Source organism: Xiphophorus couchianus, chromosome 22, assembly GCF_001444195.1.
Source record: "Xiphophorus couchianus chromosome 22, X_couchianus-1.0, whole genome shotgun sequence".
Taxonomy (NCBI): domain Eukaryota; kingdom Metazoa; phylum Chordata; class Actinopteri; order Cyprinodontiformes; family Poeciliidae; genus Xiphophorus; species Xiphophorus couchianus.
This window is the reverse complement of record NC_040249.1, coordinates 26755364-26771679: the sequence shown is the minus strand read 5'-3', so window position 1 is coordinate 26771679 and position 16316 is coordinate 26755364. Positions and strand designations below refer to the sequence as shown.

Sequence of the window (16316 nt, the reverse complement as noted above, 5' to 3'; positions counted from 1 at the left end):
CTGATAAAAAAAATAATAATAATTATGCAAAATGTAAGTTAAAATCCTCTTGTGACAATCATACACAATACCTCAGGAAATGAACCACTCCAAACACACCTTCTTTTTATAAAGCCTTTATTCAATATTGTTTTTGTGTATTCAATAGGTTGGACACAAACTGTACAGTGCAGACAAACTGTTTGCATAATATGTAAAGTTAACTGTACATTTACCGACACACAAGGTAATCTCCTTTAAAGGTTGGCACCAGTCACTTTAGCTTTTGGCTGATAGCTGGTGGGGGTTTGCACAGGGAGGATAAAACATGCCGCTGCTCTGATATTAGATGTTCTTCGAGCCGGCTTAATATTCAGCGCACAGATACCCTGTATCACAGAGAAAAAACTGGATATTATAGCATTTCATGCATGCAAAATGTGTCTAATTTATCCAAGTCTGTGCATCTTGGAGAAGCAAACCTAGAAACAGAATTCTCCTCAAGTGAGACAAGTTTATTTTTAAGAAATATGTTGTATAATTTGCAACAAATTGAATTTTTACGCTGATTTTAATCCATCACAGTTAAAGGGACACAAAGAATGTCAAAGTTTCTTAATCATGCGCTTATTTTTAATAAATGTGACATTTTGAGCCATCGGAGTAAAATTTAGGCATGCATTAGAGTACCTCTGGATTCCTCCTTTGTTTTTTTTTTTATTGCAGTTGTGAATTTCCAGTCATGTCTGACAGCTCTGGGAGTAAAACACCTTTATGTTCTCCAACTGTGCAAACTAACAGCAAGATATGAGCCAAAAACGCCCAAGTACCACTGGTGTTTCTTTTGATTTCATAAAATTACCACATGCATAAGCCCCGCCCACCCCCACAAACACCACCTCTGCTATCTTTCCTCTTTTCAAATCCATGCAACAAGTGGGAACCGTTCCAAACGGAGGGACAACGAGACAGAGGAGGAGGTGACAAAGGTGGGAGTAAGATCTCCAGATGCTTGATTACACAACAAGCAGAAAGCGACGGCAAGCGCGGTCCCAGTGAACAGAAGATTGGGGAGGGATCAAAGGATAATTGAAAAGTAAAATAGGCTGAAGTTGTATCTGCTGCATGTGTTTCTATGAGAGTGTGGGATCTAAGTGCCCAGAGAGAATGGGATGAGAGAGCTGTCTTTAGATTCAGATGTAATAAGGCAGTCTTTTGAAAAAGGACTAAAGCAGAGAAGAAGAAAGTGAAAAACCTGAGGGAGGCCAGCTACATCATAAGCGCTAACCATTACATGTTCCCGTGGCTCTAAAGTGCTCCTGCGATGCAGTGGTCAGGTCACAAAGGGATTTTTTTTGTCTGTGTGTGTGTGTCTACCTCTTTCTTCTCGTGTCCATTTTGTGCCTCCTGACTTTCAGGCGAACTAAGATGGGTACATGCATGCTGCCACGAGAGCATGACTGGGTACCTGTATGTGGAAATTAAAAGTCACCCTGGTTACTGCGATTGCTCACTTCTAATTTAGTCAGCTGCTCTCTTCCTGTGTGGAGGTGAGTCTTTCATAATTGTAGCCCTGGCATCTGGCTAACCACCAGCGGAAAGGAAATCTCTCAGGAGATGCTGACAGTAATTGCGCCAGTGGTTCTTTGAACTCTGATTAGCAGCATGGAAAAAGAAAAAAAATATTGGAGAAGCGTCTTTGGTCAGTATCCAGGAAACCGGGCCTTTTTCTTCATTTTTCCCTTTCTTCCTCTGCCTTTAAACCGTATTAATTTGTGAGCATATCCCCACAGATCTTCACGAACCACTTTGGCTTGATGGGAACCCTGGGGTTGCCCTAACAAGCAGAGCCGCTCTGACTGGAGACGTAAAGCTGCTTCGCTAAGTTGGCCAGCAGTAAAAAGGACAAGCTTGCAACTGCAAAAATAAAATCTTACCAAGTATTTTCGGTCCAGTTTCTAGTGCAAATATCCTAGTGCACTTGAAATAAGACAAAGCTAACTCACAAGTAACTTTTCAGCAAGATATACACTGTAAACAACACAATAAGTTGGGTTTACAATTTTAGTAAGCACAACTTAAGTTAACTTAATAAATCTGAGTATGTAGCATTTTCTTTAAGCTAAAATCTTTCTATTTGTTTCTCTGCTCAAACTTTGACAAAAAACATAGAAAGCAATGATAGCTTGCTCACTTTTTCAGTAAGGCAAACAAACAACCATATGCTAAGTTGCATCCTAAAACAAAGTGAGGTGGTCATGAAAATGAACAAACAACTCACTCATGTTGTAGTTTTATGTGTGCAAATGTAAAAATGCCAAAAAATATCTAATAAGAGCTTTACTGCCTTAAAAGTAGCCTCATTCTTGAGGAACTCACTGCACAGATGAAGTTTGGAGTCAACCGCTATGCATCATTCATCTTAAAAAACACTTTTTGTGACAAATAAAAAAGTGGTTTAATTAATTGCTACTGCTTGTGGCACATTGCATTGTGGCATAGATTGTTAGCCAGTCAAATATTATACGTTTTTGCATGGACTTAATTTTTTTATCCAAGAGTTCATGCCACTTGTTTAAGATGAGCACAAACAAGAAGTTGAAAAGAATTAAGTCATGTTTGCTTTAAATATTTTATTAAACACAATGTTTTATTTTGTTTTAAGCCAACAATTCCTTAATATTGATTAAAAACAGTACTAGTTAGAGTAACAAATTATTTCCTGTCAGACTTTTTTGTCTCATCTTACATATGAAATAATCTGCATGTAGAACTAAAACTTTTTATCAATGTTAATGAATTATTGACTTAAAACAAGCACCTACTGCATATCTTGCTGAAAAGTTACTTGTAAGTTAGTTTTGTCTTATTTCCAGTGTACTAAGATGTTTGTGCCAGAAACTACAGCAAAAAATACTTGCTAAGATCTGACGTTTTTGCAGTGTCGCGTAATATTTGAACAAAAACGGTCAAATCACCTCGTATCATGTCTAACAGATAAGGTTCTGCTTAGAGACGGATAGCTGAGACAATACAGGATCCCAAAAAATAAATGCTAATATACCGACTTCAAAATTATTTGAACCTCTGAAACTTTTTCACATTCTGTCAAGACAAATTTGATCATTTTATTGGGTTTTTATGCAAGAACCCAATAAAGCTGCGTTGAATTAACTCACTTTAACTGATAAAATGTTTTGAAATCCTTGTGTGACAAGATGTGAAAACATTTAAGGGGTATAAATAGTTTTTCCAAGCTGCTGTATGTGATTGTCAGGGTTTATTTTAGCATTTTATTTGCCCCCAACTGTGACACAACAGTTAATAAATAAATGTTACATCCACATTTATTTGACATGAGACGAGCACAGCACCTCATTAATATTATTCCATATAACATTAGACAGAACAAAGCTAAAGACAAACTTTGAGGGTAGAGAAATTAAGGATCCACAGCTTGACCAAAGCTTAGTTAATGAGAGTCACTCGCTTTGCCGTTTCTTTTCATTTTCCTCTCCATTTTTATTGTCTTTACACATTAGCACAGAAGCTGGTTTATTTTTCTTTAAGCCCCCCCATTTAAAGGCGAAAAGACAACACCTCTGTGACCGCATCAGTCCGAATGATGGCTCATGTAATAAGATGTGCTGCTCGACCACATATTTGTACATGAATGCGAGAAGCAGCTAATGAGTTCAGCGAAGGAGAGAAATTACGTGGTGTACGTGAGAACCGAATCTTTGAAATGTCAATTGGAAACACTGTGAGGTCTGTAGCACCCGGCTACGTCCGGCTCGGATAAACAACGTCCACGCGCGCCGTTTCACCTGCTGAACAGATGCAGACCTGTTGCCAAGGCTTGAGACGCCGCTGCTCGTTTGATGTGCGAATGAATCACAGCAGCCTTGATTTCTGCAGGGAGGCTGCTTTGTCCTGTTGCCGCTTTGTAGTTGTGGCAACGTCGACGAAAGTCATTAATCTTCCGCAAACAGGACAGTGTTTCAATCATCTGATTAAAATGCAAAAGGGGTTATTTTGGTCCAAAATTGGGATTCAAAGCGAGAAGGGATACACAGTGTCTGTTTTAATTGCTTTAATAAGCAGATCCTGAATGCATTAATATGCGCCTGCCATTAATCTCAAAGTGGGATCACAGTATGACAGTATCTCCTCCTGGGATATCTGGAGGAGGAAGCGACTGGCGTCTAGTCTTGCGGTCGAAGAAATACGAGGAAACAGAAAAGTCCCAGAACAAACTGGCTTTCACAGTGAGAGGGTGACTTTAGGATTTTTCTCACAAACTCAAGTGTTACTTTGGGGATTTCAGGACAATTAATTAACTACTGGTGTCACTGAGGAAGGCTCGGTTTAAAAAATTAAGGTAAACGATGCAAAGTCCTTTTAGAGAGATGCCAGAGAAAGTGCAAGAATGATCAGTTTTTTCCACTGAAAGAAGGCTTCTACACTTTTACTTCACTTACATTTTATTTTTATTTAAATGAATGATTGAAATGTCATAGTTGTATTCTTAAAGTTATAAAATTACACTTTGCATTACACTGTAATAGACCAATTTACAGATTTAGGTAGTAACTAGTTCTATTTACTTGAATAACGTTTTGGAAAAAAATTACTTTTAGGAATATTTGTACTAAGCTGTTACTCTTACTTGAGAATTTGAGTATTTTGATCCGTCTGATGATTTTTCAATATGAAATGATTGACGTTTTGATCAGCTAGTCTTTTAGCAAAAATACTTTTTTACTGAGTAAGTAATTTTAAGGTTAATGGAATCACAGCTACTGAAAGGACCCAAGCTTGAAGCTTCTACCTCTAGTAACATCTTCCACACAGAAGAGTGTTGTTACTAGAATTATGAAGCATTGCCGGATCACAAGATAAATGAACCTCCATTTGTTTATGACCAATTCTGGTCACCAGGCACTTTCTCAGTGCATCTCAAGTAAAAATCACTGCAGTTTGGCATTGTTGCAGCAATACAAATACCTGACATAAATACACATAAGACTGTGTTACACATCAAATTTACTTGTGAATCCTGATATGGCGGTATTTTGAGTCTAAAAAAAAAAGCCACCACAAGAGCTCATATTGGCCCGTCTAACGGTGTGCGATTATTTCGGTTTGTGATCAGTAAAAACATTTAAGTCGCTTATAAGTTTGAGATTTCAGCAATAAATGTGCAGGCGGGTTTATAGCCAATTTGGAGGCAGAAAGATTAGAGTTGGAGAAAAACCTTGGATTGTACTGTACATCCATGCCAGGCCTAAAGCTACATGTGGGAACTTCTGCTTTTCTTTAAGCCAAAATGGATCAAAATTATACATACGATGAAAAATAAGTACTAATAAACAGTTTCAATTGGTCGAGTTTAGAAATAAATCATTTTTGTCTGGTTTTACGGTGACGGCCAGACTGCATCTGAAAAAGGCACCTACTGTTTTAAGTGTTAGGAGGAGTTATCAGTAATTGAGAAAAGGAGGGTTGCAGTAATTCAGGAACAGACATAATTATTTGACATCAAAGCAAGTGAAACATGAAAAATGGAGTTGAGTAAAACTGAGTAAATAGGCAAGAGAGTAAACACTGGGGGACTTTCTGAAATAAAAATCCCTGTTTGTGATGTTGAAGCCCCTCATTTTGGCAGGTAATTCAGAAATTCAGATGTATATTTCAATGTGGCACTTCTGCTCCATGTCTTTTTTTTTTTGCTTTTCAAAATAAGATATAAATAGTGTAATCAAACTACTTCAACCCCATCAGAGGCACTAAGTCCTAAGTCCTGTAGACGGAGTTTGTCTTCAACCTTCTTGAAAGGATACAACTTAAAAAGAAACGAGGGAAAATCCAAAAAAAGTGTCTTGTGCTCCACAGCTGTTTTCCTTTTCATTCACAGTCTCATCTAAAGGCTCGAGGTCAGCTCGTCCCTTCACCATTTCCTACCATGTTTCATATTACACCTGACAACCAACATTTTTACCACATTTTACACATTTTGCATCTCATCTTCTGGGCATTTTTGTGAGATAATATTTGTAAGAATTGGAAAAAAAGCTAATTTTTCACCTCCTCTGCTTGAAAAAACACCAATTATAAATGATTATGATGCATAATTGAAGAAAAATAAAACTTAAGATTTAATATTGCTTTTTCTATTAATATGAATGTGAATGTGTAAAGAAGTCAATGAATAAAGTATGATTCAATTACAATAATTCAGCAGTTTTTGACTTATGTTTAATCCTGAACTGAAGGTTAAATATCTGAAGAGTGAAGTCACATAAACTGCAGATGATTTCAGAAGCATAAATGAATAATTTATTATTTTTTTAATTCAGGATTCAAAATCATTTAAAATGTTTTTTTATTGTTGTTGTTGTTGTTGTTTAAAGTGGTGGTTTTTCTTTTACTGTAAACAGTTTTTAGCCAATCCCAAATAATAGATTATTCTAAAAGCATAATCACAATTTGAAACATTTAATCGGTTTCCAAATATAATAAGATTTTTTGCACTATAAATATGATAGGAAAAATCTGAAAAGTCCTTTAACTAATTCTAGATGAATACAGGGACATAGCTAAAGAATAATGTATTTTTTTTTTTTTTAAAAAAAACCTTCTTAATTTTAATTTGTGAGGTTTTAATTGTAAATAGCAAACTAAATGTGAGGATTAAAGCAGGCCAAAGGGATTCATAGTATATGACAACTATTTTGATACGGGAAGAGGCCGGTATGAAACGGAGGTATAAAATGGCGAAGGGACGACAGGACAAACAAGTCGAAACAATCTGAAAACTGTGCTAAAAGCAGAACGTAAGCTCAGTTTTAAGAATCTACAAGTAAAAACTGAATCAGTAGTAACAGTCGGAGAACGTCTTATAAATGCTACTTCATGGGTATCAGCTGATAACACTTTAGGACCTTTAAATTCATTTCAACGTCATATAGTTAAACTCTAAAAATCCTGGACTATCAACCTGGATTATAGTGGTCCCAGTAACACAGGCTCTTTCCACGTTCAAATACCCTGTTTCTTCTTTTGTTTTCAAGTACTTGGGAAGGCAACAAGTAAAGGAAAAAGTCTACAAAAGTCCTCCTGGCCAAGGACACCGTTTGATCATATTAATCTAAATCTGCTACCCTATGTAAACACAGACTGCTACCAAGGTGCTGCAGCACCTGCAAACTTCAGATACACACCTTGCTGCTACAAATTGGGAATTCATTATAAATCATCTTCATGCGAAGACTTGTTTTGTCTACTCTGAACTAGTTTCGTGTCTTCTTGATGAGACGTGTAGTAAGGGAGATGGCGAATGACAAGTTCACCATATGCAATGTGCTGCTTCTTGATGCTTTTTGATGTAGTTTAAGTACAGAACATCCTGTTCCAAATCCTAAGTGATTGATGACTAAGCTTTCCCCTGAATCATCACTGTTTGGTATTTAAAACGGTCTTTCTCCTTTGTTTGCTGATGCTTTTAATGTATTTAAAGATCGAATCCAAGCGGTCGATTTGGAGTGGAGCGGAGTTTGTGTGGATGTGTGTCTGCGGCCTGGAGCAAGCAAGCAACAGAAAACTATCAGCAGAGGAAAGCAGGAGCCTTGATAAATGAATAAGTAAATAAATAAATAAGTGACCACGGACTTTTTTTTTTTTGTCCTTTAACTGAGATCGTACGCCACTGTCCCAGTTCACCCAGTTCAGCAGCCTTTTTAACTGGAGCGCTGTCCCCCTGGTGCCGCCCCACACCAGTGTCCAGTTGGCTGAGGTGAGGCAGGACGTCCAGCCCCTGTCGCTGTCCAGTCAGAGCTTATAGCTGTTTGTTTGTTACCTTTTCTTGCGTGTTTTTCTTTTTTTTTTGTCTGTTTTTTTGAGAGCGCAGCAGCAGGGCAAGTCTGTGGTGGTTCCTGGCGTCCAGTCAGTCGGCCAGCCAGGCAGGCAGGGAGGCTAAAAATGAGAGGTGGGGTTATGTCTCCTCCTTACTGGGTTTGCTGACTGGTTTGCCGCCATTCATGACCACGGGCTCGCAGGTTGTGCTTTTAGAAGGCGGGCCCCCTGCGAGTTTAGGCACCGCCTCTCCTACATCGTGCAATGACGGCTCACGGTACATCGCAACTATTAAAGACAGGAAGAAGAAGGGAAAGTTTGATTTAGAACATCAGATTTGATAAGAAAACAAGTAAAAACACAAGTTGATTTTTTTTTTACCTTCTATGGGCTTAGGCAGGAAGTGTGCAGCTGGTTTAGTCTTTTTCACCCTGTTGCCTTTCATGATCTGTCCCTCTTTGTTGAGGCCCAGAAACCACGCCCGGCCCGACTCCTTCTGTCTGTACAGCATGGAGCTGTAGATCACGTAGTAGTTCTCAAACACCGACTCTTTAAACTTGCATTCAGGTGTAAACAGTTCCTGAGGAGACAGAGATCGGATTGTTTAATTGCTTTTCCTGTAAGACTTTATACTCGTATTACTTGAACTTTACTGTCACATGACTTTATTCTTGTATTGCTATGACTGTATTCTTGTAACGTTATGACTATTTTTGCAACAAAAAAGAAATAATCTTAGGCTGGCTCATATTTCATCAGTGTTGAATTCAAAGTCCAACTAAACATAAACTGTGAACTTGTCAAACAAGATGGCTGCCTTGGGTGTGCTGACATAACTCAACCTTAAAAAAACTAATTTAATTTTCAAAAGACAAAAATTTGATAAATTGGCCAGTTCTAGTTTTCATTATTATAGTTTACAATAAACCCCATTTGTATTCAGTATTATGTGTAAAATGTTGTCTATATAATATCAAAAGAATTGCAGCTGAAATTGGGTTGTCGTCTTGTTGGAAAGTCAGCTTCTTCCTATTAGCATCTATTGGTTTTAGGATTTTTGAGAATTAAACGGATCTTTGTTCATCATATTCATATGAACAAAAAGCACCACCTTCTTTTTTCCTTCGACATCTACAAACCAGGTGAATAAAACACAAAAAAAACAGCAAGCAGACTGATTCCTGTGACACAGAGCTCAAAACAGCTCATCCTACCCACCCACATCTGCTCAGCTGCTAGGTGTCAAAACTCTCTTCCGTGGAGCGTGTTTCAGTGCTGGGACATGGTGTTATTCTAACGAGGGGAAAAATCCTGTCTGCCAGTGCTACCGACTGTCCCTGCAGCCACGAGCAGGCCGTCTGAGATAGCATCGTCTCCCTTTGATAAGGTCAGAAACGAAGCAGCTGTGAGTGGATCTAGATTTTCAGAATGAAAATCAGCACGAGTTTGTTTCTCAACATAGTCCGTCTAAAAAATATATTGAGATCTATTTTTTAATTTCTAGATCAACAGAAGAAAAGTAAAAGTTATTTTGGCACCAAATCTATTTTTGTAATGCATGTCCTTCTTTTGCTTCTCTGTTTTGGGATATCGCTTCATACTTCTGCAAATAATTTTTAATTTCTAGTTATGAGGAAAATACGTTTTTTTGGTCAAAATAGCAAAATACAGATAGTAATTTCAACAATATCCGCTTAATTTTCTCAAAATAGTGAGACAACTAAACTTTTTTATAAACATAAAAAATATATTATCTTGATAATTAGCTTTCTTCCATTGTAAGATTAGTCAACTGCTACGTAAAAATAAGCTACACTATTTTCGAAATAATCAAACAGTTAAATATGTATTAGAGGGGTACAATATTTGGAAAATATGTCAATGTAACAACAATACAATTAACCCAGATTTTCTTTTTTGTGGTTAAACCATACTCACACCGTAGCTTATACACAGATCATACACACACTCTCTGAGCTTTAACGTCTTAGTGAGTAAAACATTCATGAAATATACAATATGTCCACACAAGTTCTTTACAAAGAAAAGAAAGAAAAGAATTAAGCATGAGTTACAGACTGAGGCATACAAACTAAAGAAAGGTGGAAACTGTGTGGCGAAAACACATATGAAAAACTTTGACGATTGAGGTATACTTACAACAGTTCAACATTTTGAGGATTTTTGTTTTTTTAGATCATGTCAAGAAAATCCGAGCTCATCCCACTTCCCCATGCTGGAGATTTTAGTTTAACAGTAATAATAAATAAAGTTATCTTTAAAATGAATCACTCAAGTGACATCAGGGCCCAACAGTAGACTTAAGTGTCAATGAAGTTAGTTTAACAGTAATAATAAATAAAGTTATCTTTAAAATGAATCACTCAAGTGATATCAAGGCCCAACAGTAGACTTAAGTGTCAATAAAATAAATCTGGTTGTGTGTGTTGTTTTTGTCTCATGCAAACTTTGCTTTAATTCTACTTTTTTCTATCTAATCATAAAAAATCATAGTCAGTCAGAGAGAGTCATTAAACAGGAAAAGCAGGTTTCCTGGAAAAAGAGGAAGTTTCCAGCCTGCAGATTTATAAAAATAGTTGAGACTATTTTAAAGCATGAAAGTTTTAAAAAATTAAATCTAAACATTTTGAGTAATTTGATAAGATTCAAAGTAAAATACTTATATTAATATTGATTTACTTGTAATAATACTTACACTTATATTTGTGAGAACACTTATAAGAAAAACAAGCAAATGTAACTTTGGTATCAAATAATTAGAATAATAGATTATTCTTGGTTTCTTTTCAGAAAACATCTGTAATAACTCACATTAAGATCATAATAAGAGTAACTAATAAGTTATGGTTATAAAATCATAAATGAATGCTAAATCAGAGAAGCTAAAGAAAATAAATGTGATATAAATGTGATTTTGACATTGAACTTGAAATGGTGTAAAAGGTTGTAAAACTGCAATTAAACATCACTGATATGTTGGAGGTAGATGGTAGGTGAAAGGTGACAGGAAGGGAAAAAGGGGAACTAACAGGAGAGCAGAGATGATCAGCACCTTATATGGAAACAGGAGGTTGAGCAGCCCTGAGACATTGGCACAGACATCATGACATGATGTCTCTTAAGACAGTGACGGATATGAGATCATCTGTCTAAGCAGACAGATGAACCCTATATAAGGTGGGTGCAAAAGAGGAACCGTTCGTTGGATCCTCCGGGCAGCTTCGAGCCAAGAGATGGACAAAGAACTCTGCAGCTGAAGAAGAGCCGGGGCCACGGAGCCGGAGACTGTCCTGCACATGGAGACCAACCCGTCTGGCCCACAATCTGTGGCTTCGAATCGCACTTCTCTCATCGGCTGGGTTCAGACCCCAAAGACAAAGATGAAGACAAAGACAAGGAAGAAGAACTGGTGCCTTTTTTCCTGCCAGCACCAAGTCCTGTGTGACCTCAGCATCCATGCGGAGAGGAGGCTCATCAGACCTGCGGAGATCCTGGCCTTCATCGATCAACATCTTCCTCCTGTTGCAACACCTTCTTCATCATCGTGCCAGGTCTGGGGTTCGAGGCGCCAAACTCCGTCCGTCTCGCTCTAAGGTTCCTTTTTTAGTTCTCAGTGTCAGCAGTAGGGAAAGATAGACTAGATGATTGATTTTACTTATTTGATTATTTCTGCTACTGAATTAAGCTGTACTGACCCTTGCAAAAATGCCTTACTAATAAAATATTTAGCATAAAGAAAATCTAAAAGATGTTGTGGACATTCAGTTAATGAGTCACCTTAAAGTTCTTTGATGGTTGTAAAATAGCTGTGATGTTTGATTCTGGAGAGGAAAAAGTGGAAAATGTTTTTAGGTTGCTGGTAGCCCAAATGTAAAACATCATCCTTGGGACTCGCCCGAGTCACTAAAACCTACCTGGTTCAATAACAAATGCAAGTTGTAAAATAGAGAACGAGCGACCGTTAACAGGTGTGCTCTGTGAAACTAGTTGGCTGTAGGCTGCTCAGTCTGGCTAATTCACAGGGGGAAGAAGGGTGGGACACCTGGATGTAGGCCGTCAGATAACCAGGCGAATCGTTTCTCGAAACCAGCTTAAACAGAGTTTACTTCAGTTCTGGACAGGGTAAATCCCAGCAGATTTAGGAAACTCAACGGACCCGTTAGACGGAGAGCTGGTAGCACATCTCCCCTCTCAGAAGAGGAAGTACGAGAGTGAGAGAGTAGAGACAGAAAGGAGGGGGGGGGTGTTGCGCAACAACAATCATGAGCAAACTTTTACAAGTGTTTCATTTGGTTATATTGCTTAATTACGTAAGATTGTATTTCAGTATGAAACTCAATCACGCTGATCTCTATACTAAACTTCATTTAGCTCTGGCAAATTTATTGGCATTAAGGTTTTTGGTTTGGTTTGTCAAAATATCTTAAGCAACACTTTGGTTTGATTTAAAATTTGTAATAATTATTTAATGCTGCAACAAAAGAACTAACATAACAAGACGGCTCCTGGCAACCCAAACAATCTCTCCCGTGGTCCCAGACTGGGAAGTGTTCATCTCTGCACCGTCTCTTATTGGTTCCTGTAGGCCTCTTGCCAGATCCACAGACGCATTGTCATTCAGCTCAGGTCTGTCGGTCCGAGTCTCATAGCAACATGAGGAAGAGAGGCGACACTGTAGCTGTGGCAACCAACCAGTGCCAAGAGGGAGGGGTCAGCGGGTGTGCGTCTACGGGGAGGCCTCCGAGATAAACACAAATGCATAAACACTCGCATTGGTAATCTAACAGAGCAATAATGTGCCACGTCTCATGCTCTACCACATCCACTCACGCTAACAGAGGAGTGACAGGGTTATTAAAGGTATAGGCGGCTCCAGGCGGATCAGACACACACTTGTGGCTCTGGGGAATGAGCGGAGGGGTATGCAATGTGACTAAACCACTGCTTGGCAGCAAAACACAAGACAGGTGATAATGACTGAATAAAACCTTCATTCCCCCCGTCATGTAAACAAATGATTTTGATTCATATCAACAGAGTGGTTGCTCCCTGATCTGCTTGCTATTTTTCATTTGTGGATTGAATAACCTAATTATAAATGTATTTAGTCCTGACCTGCAACCCCGGATTCATTATTCATTTGCTTAAGAAGAATGGTCTTTGCTGATGGGCACGAAGCAGTGCCAGAAACGTATTATTGCTGGTCAGTTAGGTCATGCATCATTTAATAGCACTTTTAGAATAAAAGAAATGTGATGTCGGAGGCAGCGACAACTCCTCCGAAGTGTACTCAGAAAAGAATAAGTGAACTGTAAGAATGAGCCGGGATGAAAACCTCCCGGCGTTACAGGTGAGTCATTCTCACAGACGCGTCTGCCCGAATGCGTTTCTGTCGTTGTTTCTAAATAGCTCTGTTCACAAGCTGCCCACAGAAAGGAGACAGGCAGAAATGAATGAAAGAAATGGAGGGCGGGTGTGTGTGTGGAGGGAGAGGGAGGGGAAAAGGGTGGAAATTGGGACGTGAAGGAGAGGGGGAGAGAGAATAAATCACCAAGTGAGGAGGACGACGCCTCCTGATTGGAAAAACAGCAGGGGATTCTCTCCCTCCCTCCCTGCCTGCCTGCTCTTATCTTTGTATTTCCCTCATCACTCTTTTTTTTTTCTCTACGGCGATGTGGTGAGCACACGCGTGGACGTCGTTATCTTTTGAATTGCAGTCTCTAACATGCATGCACACCAGCCATGATCAGCCAGGAGATCCCATTAGCATGTTTGATAACGTGCGCCAAAACCCTCTAAATCAATGCAGACGGCGCTTCGTGCCTCGTCAATTACGGGCCTAAAAATAAAGAATTCATACACAAGAAGGAAAAAGCAATCTCAAGTTTTGGCACAGTGCGTGGAGGTTACTAATAACACAACTTGGCGACTGGATGCAAAGCGGTACGACGGTTCGAATGCGAGAATGTTCCAGTCAATTTGCAAGACATTCACAAGACAACAATAAAGAATAATAAAGTTGCTTTTATTTTTAGTAATCTTTTTGTAATTTGACCCGAGTTACAAATTAATAAGAATAGATTATTCTATCTTGTTTAATGTTGGGGTTAGTTACCCTAACTTTAACCCTAACCCTGACTTTGTGGTTGTAATGTGATGTTATGCTAAAAGTTCAAGGTGTGTGAATTATTTTTATTTCAGTAAATCAGATTTGGCTGATTGTTGTTTTCTCTATTCCTGTTCAGCAAAATGTTTCTAACGAAGTTATGTCTACTGTTAGACTGATGAGATTTAATTTCTTGAGCAAAATGAATGGAAAATATAAGCAATACTTCATAATTATAGAAGTAGGGAACGTACTAAAGCCTTAATCACAGTTGTGCATTAAGCTAATAAAGAATGTAAGCAACATCATTTTATTGTGTATAGTTAAACCACAATGTTTTATATTTATAAATACGTTACATAAAGATGCCAAATTGGACAGGTAATCCATATTCTTGAATCTTTTTATGTATATTTCAGATTTATGCAGTGAAGACATGAAGAGAATCAACAGGTTCCTTCATGTATTCCAAGCAATGAACTCCAGACTTTTCCAAACTTAAGGACTGAGAACTCTAGGAAGTAAAGAATTTATATTTTAAAATTAACATGTTAATGAAAGTAGTAAATGGGCCCTGATTTTCGTAATTTTGTGTGGTTAGATTATTCTTACATGTGAAACCAATTCACACAGACAAAACAAATAAAAAACTGTATCGGCCAAATTTGGAATTGGCCGGTCAGGCTTTTTAAAAATCGATGATCGACTAGAAAACTGCAATCGGTGCAGCCCTAAATCAAAAAATGGCAGATATAGATAAAGAGGCCTGTAGATCCCAGAAAACCCCAGACTAGGAAGAAAGTAAATACAGAAAGGAAAACTTAGGAAACAAGGATGTAAGATAAGAAATAAAGACAGTTGAAGGACAGAAAGAAGAAATGACAACTGCGTCAATGGGATATTAAATAAAGTTGAGAAACTTCAAGCTGCGATTTTCTTTTTTGATCCTTATTCAGATCTGAAAAAAAAAAAAAAAAGAATTTCCAGACGGCGTAGGAAGCCTGTAATTGTCATCACAAAATGACATTGACAGCTTTGTAAATGGCATTTGTGTGCAAACATCTATCTGACCAGTGCAGAAAAGATTTGGTTTGACTTCAGGTGAAAAATTGAGTTTATTTTCTTGTAGGGTCAAAATTCACACAAGGGAAATTGCTGAGCAAACACCTGTTTTTCACCAACGTTTCAGTATTTTTTTAAAGCCTCACTATCAAAGCTAATTTAGTTCAACATGCATTTGTTCCTCCTGTTCTGTGGTGCTGTTTGTGTAATGATACTTTACGCAACTGAGCCCACGAAAGGACATATGCACCGTATGTTCATCTGTGTGCGTCTGTTTGTGTGCACTGTTCAGCAAGTGGGTGTGTTTGTTTCCAACACCAGTTATTATCACAGCACTAATTACCCAGGGGGATTCTGGGTAAAAAAAAAAAATCATTCTACAGAGCAGAATCCCAGAGAGAAAAGGGGAAGCAGAGGACTGGAGAGAAGAGAGTTTGCTTATGAAAAGAAGAAGAGTAAAGAGTTCTTAACAAAGGAGTGACTGATTCAGCTACTCTAATGAAGATCTGGCTCTTATTTTGAGTCAGCTGTGCTGCATCTGGCATCACAGGTGCCTCTTAAGAACCTGTTTAAAAGTAGCCGGCATTCAGAGGGTTCTGAGATAAACTACAACATCAAGTTAGTGGACAAACTGAAAGGCTGAGGCTGCAAGTGAGTAAAACCATAACTCACACTGAAATGGTTCAACTGTGGAAAACTGCAAGGTGTAAAAAAATATTTCCCTGGCGACAAATTAAAAGTCGAGATGCTTTTTAGTTCATTCCGTACCAAAGTTTAACATTTTCCTGACAACCTGTGGGGATAAAAAACTAATTTTCAAACCAAAAGTAAAAGTAGTTGGGTAAAAGTTATTGCTGGACTTCCATACATCAATACATTTCTATGACAATTTCAGGTTGGTCAATTCTTTCCTCAGTTTAACCCAGAATAAAATGAAGAAAATGCTATTGTTTTATCCCATTTGTTCTATAAAGTTTTAGCCTCCATGACATGGTCCTGCAGAATCAAAAAAGTTCAAAGTAAAGTTGAGAAAAATCAAAGCCAAAGTCATTGGCCACATTAAAAACTAGCTTCTTATTAAGCGGTAGCACAGACCACTCTTGTGCAATAATGTCCTTTAACTCTGTAATGCTCAAGTATTGTATAACCATGGTATTCTCCCAATTTGCAACTTGGGGAAGGGTTGGAAATACAAGGAGAGAGCACAGAATAAGCCTGGCAGAGTTAGGAAATAAACCTCAACTGGCAAGAAACTAGCAAATGACTTTGCAACATCATTTATTGTAGCCTGAAA

General features: G+C 38.1%; 1 protein-coding gene across 2 annotated transcripts in view; it reads right to left on the bottom strand.

Annotated features, from left to right (window-relative positions):
* Positions 1-2717: 2717 nt before the first annotated feature.
* The window catches only part of LOC114138504 (fibroblast growth factor 14-like), a 55134-nt gene continuing 41535 nt past the window's right edge, over positions 2718-16316 (bottom strand). For both annotated transcript variants that reach the window (XM_028007813.1, XM_028007814.1), the window contains exons 4-5: positions 8215-8413; positions 2718-8121 (exon numbers count right to left, since the gene is read on the bottom strand). In XM_028007813.1, the coding sequence (XP_027863614.1) occupies positions 7973-8121; positions 8215-8413 (348 nt within the window). In that variant the 3' untranslated portion in view covers positions 2718-7972. The remainder of the gene's footprint in view (positions 8122-8214; positions 8414-16316) is intronic.